Source organism: Perissodus microlepis, chromosome 20, assembly GCF_051167445.1.
Source record: "Perissodus microlepis isolate ML-2025 ecotype Zambia chromosome 20, ASM5116744v1, whole genome shotgun sequence".
Taxonomy (NCBI): Eukaryota; Metazoa; Chordata; class Actinopteri; order Cichliformes; family Cichlidae; genus Perissodus; species Perissodus microlepis.
The window spans coordinates 31,612,813-31,631,551 of NC_140480.1; the positions used below are offsets into that span (position 1 = coordinate 31,612,813).

At 37.7% G+C, this 18,739-nt stretch overlaps 1 protein-coding gene across 1 annotated transcript in view; it reads right to left on the reverse strand.

Annotated features, from left to right (window-relative positions):
* Positions 1-13,604, reverse strand: part of LOC146364937 (uncharacterized) — a 42,608-nt gene extending 29,004 nt beyond the window's left edge. Inside the window, exons 1-16 of the mRNA XM_084916408.1 lie at positions 12,520-13,604; positions 12,237-12,269; positions 11,326-11,403; positions 7,362-7,406; positions 7,133-7,271; positions 6,927-7,030; positions 5,965-6,009; positions 5,739-5,877; positions 5,539-5,642; positions 5,284-5,328; positions 5,057-5,195; positions 4,841-4,944; positions 2,650-2,694; positions 2,423-2,561; positions 2,209-2,312; positions 10-54 (exon numbers count right to left, since the gene is read on the reverse strand). Coding sequence (XP_084772534.1) covers positions 10-54; positions 2,209-2,312; positions 2,423-2,561; positions 2,650-2,694; positions 4,841-4,944; positions 5,057-5,195; positions 5,284-5,328; positions 5,539-5,642; positions 5,739-5,877; positions 5,965-6,009; positions 6,927-7,030; positions 7,133-7,271; positions 7,362-7,406; positions 11,326-11,403; positions 12,237-12,269; positions 12,520-12,625 — 1,414 coding nt within the window. The 5' untranslated portion in view covers positions 12,626-13,604. The remainder of the gene's footprint in view (positions 1-9; positions 55-2,208; positions 2,313-2,422; positions 2,562-2,649; positions 2,695-4,840; positions 4,945-5,056; positions 5,196-5,283; positions 5,329-5,538; positions 5,643-5,738; positions 5,878-5,964; positions 6,010-6,926; positions 7,031-7,132; positions 7,272-7,361; positions 7,407-11,325; positions 11,404-12,236; positions 12,270-12,519) is intronic.
* Positions 13,605-18,739: the final 5,135 nt, after the last annotated feature.

Genomic DNA, 18,739 nt, shown 5'->3' on the forward strand with positions numbered 1-18,739 from the left:
AAACCTCACCACACTGAAGGTTTGCCTGAGATCCTTCACATGTTGCACTCGGGACTGAGAGAAAAACACAAAACACATTAGAAAGTGTAATAATTCATGTGCAGACTGATTATTAGTTCATGATTTAATTCGCAACTTGAACTCTTTTGCAACCTTTTCCTTCTGTTTCATCGTTTCTGCATCCTGCAATCTGTCTTTGAATAATATATATAAAACGTAGTATGATTTTATTATTTTTGTTTTCCTCTGTCCATTTTAATTTTTACTGTCATTTTATGTTTTGCATCTCACATGTTCCCCTGTTTCCTTTTTGTTCATTTTTTACCTTTTTAAAATTAATTTCAGTTTTATTTAAATATTGCCAAATCAGCAGTCACTTCAAGGCATTTTATACCCTTAAAGACCCTACAAAAATAAAGAGAAAACTAGTTTATTTTGGAGAACCTCCTTAAAAACAAAGGTGTATTTAAGCCAACACAATAAACAGATGTTTCGGATTAAGTCCTAGCTGCGAATGCTCCACGTTGATGTTTGTTCGTTTTTTAAAGAAAACGAGAATAAAAAGAGGATGTTCTGTAAAATGTCATGATTCAGTGGCTAAATGTCCATTATTAAGCCTCAGTCACAGAGGTTTGACCCACGACAGAAAAGCCGATCAGCTGATCATTAATCAGTTTCACGATTGAAGTAGCAACAGGAGAGGGAGGGCGAGAGAGAGGCAGTCGCTCCATATATCGGTTGTTAAGCTTAACGTGGGAATGCTTTACAAACATTCAGAGATGAACTTACACACTTGCTTTACTTCTCTCTGGGATCACTTCCTCGGAGATAAAATGCTGGTTTGGTAGCGAGACTACAAATACACACAGCCGCTCTATCAGGTGAGCACACTGCTCCGACGTGCTACGGTTATGAGCCGAATTACACCGTGTCGCAAGTTTTGTGAGGTGCTTTTTTGATATTTAATGGATCGGATTACATTTTTTATTTCTCTCCGATATCCGATCCAGTAATTTACGTCAGTATCGGACCGATACCGATACGTAATATCGGATACCGATACCGATACGTAGGATCGGTCCATCTCTACTTTAAAGTAAACTTTTCTTTAATATCTTGAAGTTCAAGTTTTGCTGCCTTCCTCTCTGCTTTTTGTCCACACTCTTATAACCTTCCCTTACTCTGTTCTCCATTAATTTCTCCATTCAAGTCCATTTTCAGTATTTATTTTCATGTTTCAATGTCTCCTTGATTTAGTACTGGTTGCTCATTGCCTTTTTTAGTTATGTCTGTATTTGGGTTTTGATATGCTACTGTTTGGTTGTCCTCAGCTGTGTTAATTACATGCACCCATGTCTTGTTGCTCAGGGGTGTCTAATTCCCACGTAACCCTCTGTTTGCATATTAAAACAACTAATTAAAAAACCTTGTGCCGGTTTAGCTCAGTGGGTGAGCAGGCAACCGTATGCCGTATGGCTGGAGAGCAGTAGGCCCAGGTTTGCATCTCGTCTCCTCTTTCTCATCCTGCTTTCACGTCTATCAACACCATGTCTATCCACTAAAGGCAAAAAAACTCCCGACTTTTTTGTGAATCTTCAAATCAGCTATCGAAGTTCATCTTTTTAAAAATTATTTCATGTCCTGTAATGTGTATTTGAGTCTTTGAATCCATGTTTAAAATCTATTTTTCTGTCCAATGCCATATTTTTATTGCCATTTTTTTTTTTTTTTGCATTTCCACATTTTTTGTTTGTTGTTTGTTCATCTTTAAACTTTTAAAGTTCAAATAAAGTTTAGTTTGATTTTGCAGCACTACCTTTGTATACAAAGGGTAACTAAGCCTGAAGTTCAACTTCAGCTTGTCAACACAATACACTGATATTTTGAACAAGAAGTACTAGCTGCAAATTCTCCAAAATCTCTTTGTAAAAAAGTAAAATAGTATAAGAAAGAATCTGTCCTATTGGTTATCGTGATCTGAATGTCCATTATAAAGCCTCAGACACAGAGGTTTGACCCCACTCAGTGAAATCAACGAGGATGGTCCCTGAGACTGCTTTGGACGCTAGCAGAATTTTTTTGGAGTTGTATGTGCATTACTGTTTAAGGCACTTACACTGGGTGTGTTGACCCTGGGTGATGTCCAAAACCTGCAGGACACCGGCCCTTGAGGTTTGGAGCTGGACACCCCTGGTTTAAGGTACTTACACTGACAAGTATAATCCACCTCCAGGTACTTGTAGGTGCCACCACAGGGGTCTCCAAATACAGAGTTGCTCGCTGAGATAGTACAGCTGTTTTTCCCATTACAACTTTGAATGCAGATAGAAAGTGAGTCAGCAAAGGGTTTAACACACTGCACATTGTGTAGCCTGGTAAAAGAAAAAAAAAGTAAAACTAAACAAAGACAGTCAATCTGTACCTTTTAGCTACAACATTGGAGCTCGTCTGACTTGAGCACTGGACATCTTGGAGGTCAGAGGCCGGACGTCCAGCAGAGCATGTGGTTTTGTCATGGCGTCCATAATCAGCTCTGTGGATAACTAAAACCTGTCCTTTTTCTGAGGAAGAGATCATAGCATTAAACAATAACCATGTTTACATTTCAATAAATGAAATTCAACAAAGTTACAAAAAAGAAAACCTCACCACACTGAAGGTTTGCCTGAGATCCTTCACATGTTGCACTCGGGACTGAGAGAAAAACACAAAACACATTAGAAAGTGTAATAATTCATGTGCAGACTGATTATTAGTTCATGATTTAATTCGCAACTTGAACTCTTTTGCAACCTTTTCCTTCTGTTTCATCGTTTCTGCATCCTGCAATCTGTCTTTGAATAATATATATAAAACGTAGTATGATTTTATTATTTTTGTTTTCCTCTGTCCATTTTAATTTTTACTGTCATTTTATGTTTTGCATCTCACATGTTCCCCTGTTTCCTTTTTGTTCAGTTTTTACCTTTTTAAAATTAATTTCAGTTTTATTTAAATATTGCCAAATCAGCAGTCACTTCAAGGCATTTTATACCCTTAAAGACCCTACAAAAATAAAGAGAAAACTAGTTTATTTTGGAGAACCTCCTTAAAAACAAAGGTGTATTTAAGCCAACACAATAAACAGATGCTTCGGATTAAGTCCTAGCTGCGAATGCTCCACGTTGATGTTTGTTCGTTTTTTAAAGAAAACGAGAATAAAAAGAGGATGTTCTGTAAAATGTCATGATTCAGTGGCTAAATGTCCATTATTAAGCCTCAGTCACAGAGGTTTGACCCACGACAGAAAAGCCGATCAGCTGATCATTAATCAGTTTCACGATTGAAGTAGCAACAGGAGAGGGAGGGCGAGAGAGAGGCAGTCGCTCCATATATCGGTTGTTAAGCTTAACGTGGGAATGCTTTACAAACATTCAGAGATGAACTTACACACTTGCTTTACTTCTCTCTGGGATCACTTCCTCGGAGATAAAATGCTGGTTTGGTAGCGAGACTACAAATACACACAGCCGCTCTATCAGGTGAGCACACTGCTCCGACGTGCTACGGTTATGAGCCGAATTACACCGTGTCGCAAGTTTTGTGAGGTGCTTTTTTGATATTTAATGGATCGGATTACATTTTTTATTTCTCTCCGATATCCGATCCAGTAATTTACGTCAGTATCGGACCGATACCGATACGTAATATCGGATACCGATACCGATACGTAGGATCGGTCCATCTCTACTTTAAAGTAAACTTTTCTTTAATATCTTGAAGTTCAAGTTTTGCTGCCTTCCTCTCTGCTTTTTGTCCACACTCTTATAACCTTCCCTTACTCTGTTCTCCATTAATTTCTCCATTCAAGTCCATTTTCAGTATTTATTTTCATGTTTCAATGTCTCCTTGATTTAGTACTGGTTGCTCATTGCCTTTTTTAGTTATGTCTTTATTTGGGTTTTGATATGCTACTGTTTGGTTGTCCTCAGCTGTGTTAATTACATGCACCCATGTCTTGTTGCTCAGGGGTGTCTAATTCACACGTAACCCTCTGTTTGCATATTAAAACACCTAATTAAAAAACCTTGTGCCGGTTTAGCTCAGTGGGTGAGCAGGCAACCGTATGGCTGGAGAGCAGTAGGCCCAGGTTTGCATCTCGTCTCCTCTTTCTCATCCTGCTTTCACGTCTATCAACACCATGTCTATCCACTGAAGGCAAAAAAACTCCCGACTTTTTTGTGAATCTTCAAATCAGCTATCGAAGTTCATCTTTTTAAAAATTATTTCATGTCCTGTAATGTGTATTTGAGTCTTTGAATCCATGTTTAAAATCTATTTTTCTGTCCAATGCCATATTTTTATTGCCATTTTTTTTTTTTTTGCATTTCCACATTTTTTGTTTCTTGTTTGTTCATCTTTAAACTTTTAAAGTTCAAATAAAGTTTAGTTTGATTTTGCAGCACTACCTTTGTATACAAAGGGTAACTAAGCCTGAAGTTCAACTTCAGCTTGTCAACACAATACACTGATATTTTGAACAAGAAGTACTAGCTGCAAATTCTCCAAAATCTCTTTGTAAAAAAGTAAAATAGTATAAGAAAGAATCTGTCCTATTGGTTATCGTGATCTGAATGTCCATTATAAAGCCTCAGACACAGAGGTTTGACCCCACTCAGTGAAATCAACGAGGATGGTCCCTGAGACTGCTTTGGACGCTAGCAGAATTTTTTTGGAGTTGTATGTGCATTACTGTTTAAGGCACTTACACTGGGTGTGTTGACCCTGGGTGATGTCCAAAACCTGCAGGACACTGGCCCTTGAGGTTTGGAGCTGGACACCCCTGGTTTAAGGTACTTACACTGACAAGTATAAACCACCTCCAGGTACTTGTAGGTGCCACCACAGGGGTCTCCAAATACAGAGTTGCTCGCTGAGATAGTACAGCTGTTTTTCCCATTACAACTTTGAATGCAGATAGAAAGTGAGTCAGCAAAGGGTTTAACACACTGCACATTGTGTAGCCTGGTAAAAGAAAAAAAAAAAGTAAAACTAAACAAAGACAGTCAATCTGTACCTTTTAGCTACAACATTGGTGCTCGTCTGACTTGAGCACTGGACATCTTGGAGGTCAGAGGCCGGACGTCCAGCAGAGCATGTGGTTTTGTCATGGCGTCCATAATCAGCTCCGTGGATAACTAAAACATGTCCTTTTTCTGAGGAAGAGATCATAGCATTAAACAATAACCATGTTTACATTTCAATAAATGAAATTCAACAAAGTTACAAAAAAGAAAACCTCACCACACTGAAGGTTTGCCTGAGATCCTTCACATGTTGCACTCTGGACTGAGAGAAAAACACAAAACACATTAGAAAGTGTAATAATTCATGTGCAGACTGATTATTAGTTGATGATTTAATTCGCAACTTGAACTCTTTTGCAACCTTTTCCTTCTGTTTCATCTTTTCTGCATCCTGCAATCTGTCTTTGAATAATATATATAAAACGTAGTATGATTTTATTATTTTTGTTTTCCTCTGTAATAAGGTACTTACACTGACAAGTATAATCCACCTCCAGGTACTTGGAGGTGCCAAAACAGGGGTTTCCAAACACAGAGTTGGTCGCTGAGATATTACAGCTGTTTTTCCCATTACAGCTTTGAATGCAGATAAAAAGTGAGTCAGCAGATGTTTAACATACTGCATATCTGGGAGAAAATTAAAAGGTGAAAAAAGACAGTAACCATCTGTACCTTGCAGCTACTACTTCAATGCTCGCTGGACTTGAGCAGTGGACATCTCTGAGCCTACAGTGAGGTTGTAAGTTAGAGCACGTGGTTTGGTCATGGCGTCCATAATCAGCTCTGTGAATGACTAAAATCTGCCCTTTCCCTGAGGACGAGATCACAGCGTTAAACTATAAACAAGTTTGCATTTCAATGAAATGAATTCAATAAGTTGCAAAAAAGAAAACCTCACCACACTGAAGCTTTGCCTCAGATTCTTCACATGTTACAGTCTGGACTGAGAGAAAAGCGTAAATCACATTCATTAAATCACAAACTTTAAAAATTAATGTGGAGAAAAATAGCTAAAATAGACAGAGACATTTCTCTTTCTAATCATTCTTCCATACATGGTAATTAAACTCATTCTCCGAATAGTCCCTGGGGGCTTTACACTTTCTTGACTCTTCTTCTGTCACTTGTTACTAGGCAAGCTCAAATGCAGTTAGAAGCTAAATGAATTCCTGGCCTTCGGCCTGGCCTATGTTTACATCATATATGTCTGTAAGCGTGAATGCTGTTTTAACCTTCCATTGGTCCAAGTCACTTATATAATAGATCGGCTGGGACATCGCGCCCACCGAAGCTTAAGACCTTAAATAAACCGAGCATCAACTCTTTTAATGAGCGCAACATAAAATGTGTGTATACAATGATTATAGCTGCACCTGTAATAAAAAGGTTAATATGATGCCAGTAGCTTTAATAAACATTTTAATGCAATATTAATGATGAAGGCTACATTGTAGCAGTAAAATAATTTCTTTATTCTCACACTAAATATTATTTCATGATCACAGATTTAATTTGTAAGTTTTGCAACGTTTTCCTTCTTGGTTTGGATTTGATTTTGTGTTTTCCACCTCACATTTTTAAATTTTTTGATTGTTCACCTTTTAGCTTTTAAAAGTGGAATAAAGTTGAGTTTGATTCTGGAGCACAATCTTGAAATCCAAAAATGAAATCAAAATGTGTATTTATGCACTAAGTGAAATCAAAAAGAATGGTCCTTTGGTCGCTAGCATGTGTACTTTACTGTTTAAGGTACAGAGGTTTGACTCCACTGGATGAAATTAAAGTTGATGGTTCTTGTGAATATATTGTTTGCTAGCATTTTTTTGGAGTTGTATGTGCATTACTGTTTGAGGTACTTACACTGACAAGTATAATCCACCTCCAGGTACTTGTAGGTGCCACCACAGGGGTCTCCAAACACAGAGTTGCTCGCTGAGATAGTACAGCTGTTTTTCCCATTACAGCTTTGAATGCAGATAGAAAGTGAGTCAGCAGATGTTTAACATACTGCACATTGTGTAATCTGGAAAAAAAAGTAAAACTAAACAAAGGCAGCCAATCTGTACCTTTCAGCTACAACATTGGTGCTCGTCTGACTTGAGCACTGGACATTTTGGAGCTGAGAGGCTGGACGTCCAGCAGAGCATGTGGTTTTGTCATGGCGTCCATAATTAGCTCCGTGGATGACTAAAACCTGCCCTTCACCTGAGGGAGACATTTAACTATAACCATGTTTGCATTTCAAACAAATTAATTCAAAAATAAAAAGACAAACCAACAAAAAATAACCCTTACCACACTGCAGGTTTGCCTGAGATCCTTCGCATGTTACACTGTGGACTAAAAGAAGAGACATAAATTGTTTAATTTTCAGCAATTTTTTGAATTTCTCTGACACAAAAGAACTGACATAACACTTAAAAATGTGATTTTAAGAGTTCAGTGCTAACAGTGGAGCTCAATGGCACAGACTAACATCTGTCTTTGATATCGAATCAGTATTTATTAGTAGATTAAATTTATTATTTTTTGTTATTTGGACAGAGGTGATGAACAAAACAAAACAAAACAAAACAAAACAAAACAAAACAAAACAAAACAAAAAGAAAGTTTAACCTTAAAAGTTGAAGCCAGTGCTAAAATCCTAAAACCTGCAGTTCCTTGAACATCCACCGGAGGCTCCCGCAGTGAGTCACTGCCATAATAAAAGGTCCACCTTTACATTGCAGCAGAAGTAAAACTGTTTTGGTCTCTATTACTGTTTTTTAAATAACAATTTTTTAAAACAATTATATGTGTGAGGTTAACTTTTTTTTAACAGACCAGTTTAAACGCTCAATGAAAGCATAAAGTTTCCATTATTAAGGGTGTTGCCTTTTTGACTGATTGGTTCAATGGGACAGGTTACTACGGTGGCCCCTAGAGACAACGCACGTACAAACTCCAAAACACTTGCAAACTCCAAAACACATGCAAACTCCAAAACACTTGCAAACTCCAAAACACATGCAAACTCCAAAACACTTGCAAACTCCAAAACACAACGGAAGTGCTCCAGGACGCTAGGGGCAGTGTTGAGCTTTTGTTACCTAGTAACTACACAAGCCAGGAAGTACCAATGACCGGATTTGGGCTGTATCCCAATTCAGGGTCTGCAGCCTTAAAGGCCGCATTTTAAGGCCGATTACGTCACAGCGACACAACAAAGGCTGTCCCAGTTCAAAGGCTGCTCGAAATGCGGCCCTCAAATGCGTCCTTAATTTCCCTGAATTTTAAGGATGGGTCGGTGTAGCCTTCATGGCCCAACATATCCCAGACTTCATAGCGCGGCGGTGGTGTGGATAATTTTGCCGAAAAAAACGGCGGAAGCGGAGCCGCCGAAGAGTAAACTTTCAGAAGTAAGTACTGAATATTATGTCACTTATTTATGCGCAAATGTTTTTATAATGAAGAACATTAAAACATTACTGTTGGCTACATGTCGGGAAAGTTATGTGACATTAGCGATGTTTGTACTAACTTGGTTTTAAAGCCTTTACTTCAAAATATACGCCGTTCAATAGTTGACTTTAATCTTACAGAGAATGTGATGATTTTATGGATAATTAAAGTCAGTCATATATCCACAAACACAACAAGCTGAAAGTCAGTGATGCTGCTCGGTTTGCAGTCCTGAATATCACTGCACAAGCAGGATTCACTGCACTTTTAATGTTAGCTATGTTATATTGCTGCCTCTGTTCGGTGGTGTCGAGCCAAACGGACTTTAACGTGTGTTTGAACGAGCTGATGGTTCACTCGTTAAGCTGAAAGAAAGATGCTTTAATCACAGGAGTCACACATGTGTCCACTGTACCATCTGGGAACTCTTCTTGTTTTGTAATAACACAATCCTCCTTCTCTTGTGCTGTTTTGTAGCAGTGTATACACCTGAGACTGTCACCTGTCTGTCTGTCCTGAACTCTCTCTCTGTTTCTTTCTCTCTGATTGTGTAATAAAAGTATGAACATGTATTTATAAGCAGCTTATCACACATTTGATTTCCATGTGTGACAACTGCAAGTGTCCAGAGTGAGGACAGACTGAGGGACTCACTGCTGCACATCATCTGTGAGGCTTTGCACCCCTGATGATCCACCAGGACAAACTCAGCAGTGTGTGAGGAAGAGGAGGAGGAGGAAGAGCCAGCAGCAGCTGACAGATGGAGAGAATAGACAGACTGTTCCCTGTTTGTGAAGGACTGCTAGGAAAGTTTAACATTACTAATTGTCTGTCCTGAATCAGTCTTATTAGGTAATGTTCAAACAATTTTATCATTTCAGTGTTTTCAGTGTGGGAGAAAGTACTCAGGGCCTTCAAGTTACACACTATGAAAGGCAGCAACAAGTTTAATGTTCAGAAACCTAAAGTATGTATCAGCAGCAGAATGGACCTAAAAATAAATGTTTGTTTCAGTTCTATGAAGCTTTGAGTATTTTCTAGTACTGCTGTGTTTGTTGCATCATATTGCTGTAATTGTTTATATGCTTTATATATTCTGAGGTAAGTTGATCTATAGTGTTCAATCATATTCTATAAGGATGTTATGTGTTTGGATACTTTCTGCCCAGTTTGACCCATTTAGCAGAAGTCAGCCTGTTTAAGGCTCTGATATCTATTCTGTATGACCTAGAGCAGTTATGACATGGTCTGATTTTCTCACCCAATAAAGGAATATTCAGTATATCAGTCTACTCTTCATTTTATCAGAAACAGTTATCACAGCTTGTACATTTTCTTTTTATAAATATATGTAAGCAATGAGCCAAATTTAGTAATGCCAACATACTGAAGGAACAACATTTGTCTCTTATATATGATACACCTATATATGCACTGTCAAAGATACTTGTCTTTGAGTGAAGATTTAAGGTGATAAGACATATAAATAACTGCAACTTGAATCTGTACTGAGGCTCAGTATTTGACACAGAGTTCATGTTCACTGCTGTAATAGCTAATAATGATTAATATAATTACTATAATATTGGCCATATTATATTTACATTACCAAAGTGATATAACTTTAGTCTCATGAACAACATTAGCTAATTGTTATTTACTAACTAATCTTAAATGACTGTTCAGTACAGAAATGAAGCCCAAAAATCATGTTTTACTGTCCTGTGGTCTCAGATACTTATCAAATCACACAAAGCTCTTGTAGAAACAAACAAACAAATGAACAAAATATGTTCTCCTTCATTTCTGTCAAACAAAGTTGTATGACACGTTTCCAGCGGTTAGTATCATGGTTGTTAGGCAACCTGGGAAGCGCGACGGAGACTAGACCGTCCCATACAGACAAACTTGCCGTTTATTTTGCAAATTGAGCTCAACACTGCCCCTAGCGTCCTGGAGCACTTCCATTGTGTTTTGGAATTTGCATGTGTTTTGGGGTTTGCATGTGTTTTGGAGTTTGCAAGTGTTTTGGGTTTTGCAAGTGTTTTGGAGTTTGCAAGTGTTTTGGAGTTTGCATGTGTTTTGGAGTTTGCAAGTGTTTTGGAGTTTGCAGGTGTTTTGGAGTTTGCAGGTGTTTTGGAGTTTGCAGGTGTTTTGGAGTTTGTAAGTGTTTTGGAGTTTGTAAGTGTTTTGGAGTTTGCAAGTGTTTTGGAGTTTGCAAGTGTTTTGGGTTTGCAAATGTTTTGGAGTTTGCAAGTGTTTTGGAGTTTGCATGTGTTTTGGAGTTTGCAAGTGTTTTGGAGTTTGCAAGTGTTTTGTCTCTAGGGGCCACTGTAGGTTACCCCCAGTAGGAGGAGTTTAAGTAACTTTGGGTCTTGTTTCCAAGTGAGGGAAAAGGGGAGAAGTAGTTGACACAGGGATTAATGCAGTGTCTACAGTTGTGTGAACTCTGCTGGTATGAGCTCAAATTGTGGTCAGTAATATTTTGTACTTGTAAATCAAATGTGTACTTGTGAACTGGGTTTTGTAACCTCGTGAACCAAAATATGTGAAAATTTTTATGTTTGTGTATCTATAGATGAGAATTTGTGTGTAAAAAAGATTTGTGTTTGTAAAACTCTGCACTCAACTTCCCTGGCTGTGTGTGTGTTTTAACTTGCGAGCACAAATTTTGACCCAACGTCTGAGCATCTCTGCTTAGACTCCTCCTCAAGCAACATGGACTTCTTTTGCTGGCTTAAGGCACTTCCATATTAGCTCCACTTTTCTAACCCAGGAGGTCTGTACATCTTTCATATACAGAGTATGCTTTTCTTACCGTGGCTCAAGCGGCAGATCTGGCTGTCACAGGGGGGCTTTCTTTGTAGGGACACGGTGGTCTCAGCTCTGGTATAGCCTGAAATTTAAAATAATGAGTCTTTGCTGTATTAATAAGTGCTGTATTGCTAATTTTATAGTCACAATTTAATAGTTTAGTAGTTCCTGCCTTTTTTTAAGCAAATAAATATCCAAATAAACAATCCACCTATTTACTTACACAATAGTAAATAAATGTTATATATAGTAACTGAAAACCCAAAGTGCTTTACAGTAGAAAAGCACTTTTGTTTTCTAGTATGTTTTTGCAACACTGCAATACATCTGCCGTTTTCAGTTCATCCTTTCGTGTCTGCGAGTCCTGCATTTGGGTCCTACATCCTGCCTGCCACACAGCGTAACATGACATGAGCATAATAACCATCTTGTGTTAACTGTCATTTACTGTCAGTTATTTGCATGGCACATTTCACAGAATACAAGTTGACACCCAATCACATCATTTGGTTGTCATTAAAAAACATTTAAGACGTGAATCTGATGACAGATTCACGTCTTAAATCAGGACAGGATCCATCAGCTGCAAGTAGTTATCAGTATTAGTACTTGGTATCAGAATCCAGCAACAAAGGAGGTAAGGCCTGCTGTTCATTCAGGAAACATGCCCACGTTTATTGGTGATAGTCACAGTTAACACAGGCAGCTTCCTGCGCAATTTCACATAACAGCTTGATGCTTGTGTTTAAACTCAGAGTTTCTTACATGGTTTAAAATTAACAGACAGGATGTAAATAAAAGGTCCCATGTAATCAGAGTGAAAGCATAAGTTCAGCAAATCTATTAGAACGGATCAAGATGACAATATAAAGTTAAAAACTGGCACATTAGGATAAAAGTGAAACGTGTATTTACCTGAACTCATGAGTAAACATGTTACTCCCAGAACTGAAAATCAGAAAAGAAAAAAATATTATTATTGAGTTTTAATGATTTAAAATCCAACCTAAAAGTTGTTACAAGTAACTTGTAAATAATTAATAACCCATTAATTATTTACTTTTATAAAGGAAGATTAGAAAGCACCTCATCTCAAGTACCTCTTAAAGATAAAAAGCTTAAGAAGAGGGACACTTAATCTTTCCCTCTGACTTTATGAAAAGCTCTTATATTTAAATAATCAGTCTGTTGTACTCACAGAACGTCCTGCTGAGTCCAGAGAGCATGATGTTAGTGAAGAGCTGAGCATATAAAACAGGGAACCTGTGTATTTCTACTGCTTGGCTAAGAAATATTATGTGCATGCAAGACAAAAACACAATGCAAAAATGAAAATATTTACTTTATCAGATGTCACAAATATTTTTTAAAAAAGTAATAATTGAAAGATTACATGTAACCATACTAAAATATGAACCATAAAAAACAAAAACTATAAAAACATGAAGGAAAAGGAATAATCTAAGGTGCTTGGAAAGAAAAGCGACTGGATTTGTTTGAGTCGAGAAAAAACTCAAGAAACTCAAACAAGTCGAGCCGTTTTTCTTTCCAAGCTCCTTAGATTTCTGTGGCTTAGATGACTGAAAACTTACACTGGCAAAAACGTATAGGTTGCTGTTAGTACTCTCATTGTGGTATTTTGGATGAACTTGAAAGCACTTCAGGTAGGTTTTCCAAAAACAATTTCATGCTTTTAACAGATGTATCAACTTGTTTTTCAACATCACTCCAAGACACAAAGTTTTTTATTTTAGCAGTAATGTGTATACGAAAGAAGTCAGCTCTGCATATTTCTCACTGGAAGCTGAAGTTAGGGCATCCATAGTCAGTTTTATGTTTTTAACCCATGCCTGTTTTGAACTAATCTTATAATCTAAAATAATTGTTTTATCAGACCAATAATATGATTTTTTTTTTTACTGTTTTCTACAGATATTACCAAAGGGAACCAACATATAAATAATGTAGCTGCTGTTTCTGATGAACACTAAATCCTGACACAAACTTTACAAATAAACCTCATTTGCTAATAATCACATAGCTAATTTACAACAGTAACAGTTTTGAGAATTTTTAAGTAAAATTAGATTAATAGTTTTAAATGTAAATATTATTAAGGAATATGATTCAATGTTCAGTTTTATGACACACTAAATATAGTTTCAACTATATTTTTATATTCACGCACTATAATTATTGCATTTATACACATCTTCTACTATTATACACAAATTATAGTAGAAAATGATTTCTTCTGTTTATGCTGTGATACGAACAAAGAAGTTAAGCGTTACCTTGTTAGAACGATCCAGCAAAGCTACACAGCCAGTATCTGGGACACGCAGCCTTTATGTACCTTTTTGGGAGCATTCACATCATCCACCAACTGCAAGTTAGGAATTTGTTATTATAATAAAAATAAACTAAATATTGAATTACACATCGACATACCCGGATGCAACTAAGTAAATATTAGTTAAGAAAACAAGGGTGTTAACTAGTAAATAGTTTAACTGTAGCATGCATTAATGTAATAACGTGGTTAGCCTACTCAACGTAAATTACACACGAACAACATTAAGCTACTCACGCAGAGAAGAACGGTGCTGCTGCCATCATCATCCGTCATCATTTCTGCTACTCTGGCAGGGCTAGGGGCCAGGACTCTACTCTTCAGGTTTTTGGGGGATGTTGCTAACTCTGGGTCCGATAAAAGGCACCACACCTGTAGTAGGTATGGTGCATTTCTCGGCTTTAAATTATACCCGCTATGTGTCGCCAGGTGTTTTATCAGATTCGAGGTGTTACCTCCTTTGCACAGTATCACATTAAAGCACTTGTTGCAGGCCGCTGAGTTTGCATCTGTGAAGTACATGCAGTACATGCAGCTGTGAAGTACAGCCAGACTTTTGACCGCTTGGCCTTGGGCATTTTTAATCTGTAGCTCTGCTCTAAAAGAACATACGCACCTGGGCCCGCCTACTATCCTTGGAAACGTAAAATGATTAGCTAGAATCTGAAGTGTATGACATCTCAGGAAAAAAAAGAACTGAAATAAAGCACCGAAATGTGCGCTGCTTCTCGGTCTGGTTACTACCGTTTATGTCAGAACCGGTGCCATTATGGCATCGGATACCGGTACCCATCCCTAGCTATGAGTACTCAGACTGTGTTTATTGAACGCAATATGGATAAGATCTTGGAGAAGAAGAACGGGAATTGACACCTGGTGACCAGTGACGGACATTAGACAAAAATGTAAAACTGGATGCAGTTTGTTCGCACTAACCAAAACAACTACCATGATCACTAATGCGGCTATCCCACTGGCGTCAGCTAAAGGCCTGCCAAGGTGGAAGCTGACTGGAACAACAAAAATTCTCCTATGAAAACAGGACTGTTGTCAGAACTCTTTGTCCCTCCTTCAAGGCCTCCTGGGTCCACTGAAGACTGTGGACCTTTGCTTAACTGGGCGTGGTGACGCTTTCTCTCAGCTGAACACGGGATAAACACACACACGCACGCACACATGTCACCTGGGTAGGCTGGAAGACTGTTTACTTAGCCTGGCTGTGCGTAGGACACTCTCTACACACCCACATACACATACACTAATACACACTCATCCCCCCTCCCTTTCCAAACGCCTTCGATGCTTTCCATTTTTACATTGTCAGTTACAGACCTGTTAGCATCCAATTTAGAACCGAATACATTACGGTAGCACAGGGAGCCCATTTTGAGTACACTGTAAAAAAAGAAAAGTTGAGAAAACGTAAAATTTCAAGGCAACATGATGCAAGAGATTTTTGAGTTTTCTCAACTTTTGCAACTGTTGTTGACTTAACTAAGATTTACAAGTTCTGCCAACTTGGTTCTTCTTGTTCACCTAATTAGGATAATCCTGGAAGTCTAACGAAGAAATTCTGGTTTCAGTGCCATGTTTTTCTGCCTTCACCAAACAAGGATATTCTTGTTGAGTAATCATACAATTCTTACTCCAGTGAGTTGAAAATGTACCTATATAAACAAAGGAAAATGTATGCTGTGATTATACTTGAAAAAACACTCAATAAATAGATATAGAATAAAATAAAGCACAATTCAATGTTATCTAAAAGCTTATTTATTTTGTTCAACAGTGCTTTCAGTACATTTCAGAATGTCATGGGCAGTAGGGTGAATTTCTGTTAAAAAAAAAAAGAAAGAAAGAAAAAGAAATAACAAACAAACAAAAACGTGTTGCCAGTTTCTTTTGAGATAAGATAAGATAAAACTTTATTAATCCCTCGGGTGGGTTCCTCTGGGAAATTCGGTTTCCAAAAGCACAGCACCGACAGAAGTTACAGTTACAGAATATTATATATATATACACACACACACACACACACACACACATATATAAATACAGAGACATATATAAATAAAATATACAAAGGGGATAAATAGAATAAATAGGAATAAAAATAAAAATACAAGTGAATTGCACATTTCAAGTATTGAGGTCTATTGCACTATTGACTATTAACAAAAGTATTGCACAAAAGGTATTGCACAGTGAGGTGAAGAGGCACTACAGCTTAGTTGTTCCCCCCTCCTTTGTCCTCCTGTTTCCCCTCCCTCTCCCCTCCAGAGAGGAGTTAAACAGTTTGATGGCGTGTGGGACAAAGGAGTTTTTAAGTCTGTTAGTTCTTGTCTTGGGGAGAAGCAACCTGTCACTGAACAGACTCTTCTGGTTGTTAATGGCCGTGTGCAGAGGATGCCCAGCATTGTTCATAATGTCCAGCAGTTTTTTTAGTGTCCTTTTCTCTGCCTTTTTGGGTGCTTTGTGCGCCCCAGCAGAGACGTTAAAATTCCAGAGTCCAGAACCAAAAAAGAAAAGTGTCCAGCAACTTAATAATTCATGCTCACACCCTGACCATCTTGTAAAAGCTGAACATAACTATTGCACCTTAAATAGGGTAATGCCACAAATGATACATGATGCCTATGTACCCTGACATTGACATTTTACATGGGCTTACTATGATGAACTATGGAAGTTAAAAGTTATTAGAAATGTTACCATCAATGAAGAGGAAACTAACAGGTAAAACACCAGTTCTATGCTTCATGTGAAGTGGAAAACACTATAACAAATCTTTTAAAATACTACAAGACACATTTTCACCATATATTCTCAACAATACAGATTCATCTGACTAAAATTTACATTACATAAGATGGCCTCAATTGCTTCAAAGGTATAACTCATCTGCTTTGGATAATCAATGTTGAGGGCATACAGAAGGCCAAAGAGGTATGCCAAGGCAGTAGAGAGATCTGGAATGTTATGTAGCACGATGTCCCCTTCCAACACAACAGCATGTTCTCGCACAGACGTATCGGCATCGTCATCTTGTAGGATGGTGAGGATGGCAACTGATGCACCGTTCAACACTGGTTCCAAAATGTCAGTGTCCTAAAGAAAAGTAAAATATGAATTATTGAAAGCTAAGAAAAACTAAAGACAAACAAATTTCTAAAGATTTTAACTTTAACCTCTATACCATGCTGGTCATTTGACTCAGAGGTTTTAAGAAGAAAAAGCTTATTTTCCTTTAATTAATGCCACCTTGTGAGTTTTGTACAAAAATATTTTCTGCTATGGAACACCCACTAACAATGCCCAGCTGCTGCTCAGCAGAAAAAAAAGGAGTGAGAGTTATGACAACTGCAATCCCCACTATAAGATTATCTGGACTGCACTGAGGAAGTGTACATTTCCATTTTGGATTAACTCATCCTTTAAAAACATCTCATAGCAATTACTTTTACTTAATAAGCACTTCAGGAAAACCTCTGTTGCATCCTCTCTGAGGACAATGGGCAGGCCTCTCAGTGCCGGTGGGACACAATGTCAGATGCCTAAAAAGTATTCAGTGGAAAACAAGAATTTCAATTAGTGTAGTAACATGGTGTACTATACACAATGCAAAATCAGAACTCTCATAGTAATGAAAATAAAGCACAGGTCAGACCCAGCAACACGCAAAACTTACAAAAAAAACAACAACAACAAATCATGTTAACAATTTTACTTTCTATTTACAAATTAAATAAAAATACAGCCAAATAAGAACAAAGCAATGACTGATGACATTAATTTTTACTGACATGTCCACTGATGTGTTTTGTTTGAAGCCAACATCTTTTTCAGTTTCTGTTAAGAGAAAAGTATACTCTCTTCTAAAAATGTCAGATAAAGAAGCACTTCACTCACCTGTTCATCAAGTTTATCCAGGAGGTCTTCCATCTCCTCACAAAGAGCTCCCTTCTTAGACCGGTACAGTTTCAGCAGGCCAGGCACAAATTTGTCAAGGGATGCATTGAAGGTCCCCAGGAGGTCTTTGCTTGTGATCCGATTAAATTTTTCAGATATCTAAACAAGACATTCACCAAAATATTGTCATTTATTCAGCACAGAAAATTCCTGGGTAGCTGTCTTGGACAGTCTGCACCATGTTATATGCCTGACTGTGTTATCAACAGCAAAACCTACTTCAAAAATCTCTCATGAATACGTCTTTTGCACAGGAATAGAAACACCCTCCACAAAACCCAGTATCAATATGCAAATACATATTATGTTCTAAGTTGCACCAAAATCTGTGACCAATCAGATTCTGTGACCTGCCTTAGTATTCTTTCCCTAACCATCTCAGTCTATAGAAGTCCTATTTCTAGCACTAAAAGAAAAAAAAAGGAAAAAAAAAACAAAAAAAACATGCTAAGTCAAAATTATGAGATTGCCTTTCTGTTTCACAATTTCGATTTAGCATGGGGACTCTTTTCTTGAAAGAAATTTCTTTACACATTTTCTGTGTAAAGAAAAGTTCAGGGTAAGGATTTCAATGTAACACTGGCAAGGGCCTTGACTGGAGTAGTAGCACAAGATAATAAAGTTGGCCAATGCATAACCCAAGCAAATACTGTACTACTTCAATATAGTCAATCTAGTATAAATCATGCCCAATTTGAATAATAATTAAATTATAAATAAATTAGGACAGTCTTACCTCCTCAGAGTAAAACAGCGCAGGTCATCTCTCCTGGACACGCACACTGGACATTTTGAGTACCAATGTAGCAGACGTATACAAAGCAAATAGTTCAATTGCAGAGAAAATGACACAAACCCTAATCAACAACTCACAGTTTGTCATGTTAAAAGAGACAATGCGGAGGTGGAGGTGACAGACATAAATAAGCGACTTGAGTGGCTAATAACTACATTAGAGAGGCAGTACAGGTTTAGCTAATGGATCAAGTAAAAGGGGAGAGGTTGAGAGAGTCTGGACATGCAGAGAAGAGCGATGAGGGTTAGACTGGGGGTAGGATATTGTGGCAAGAGGAAAGACACAGAGGCCCTGGGAGGT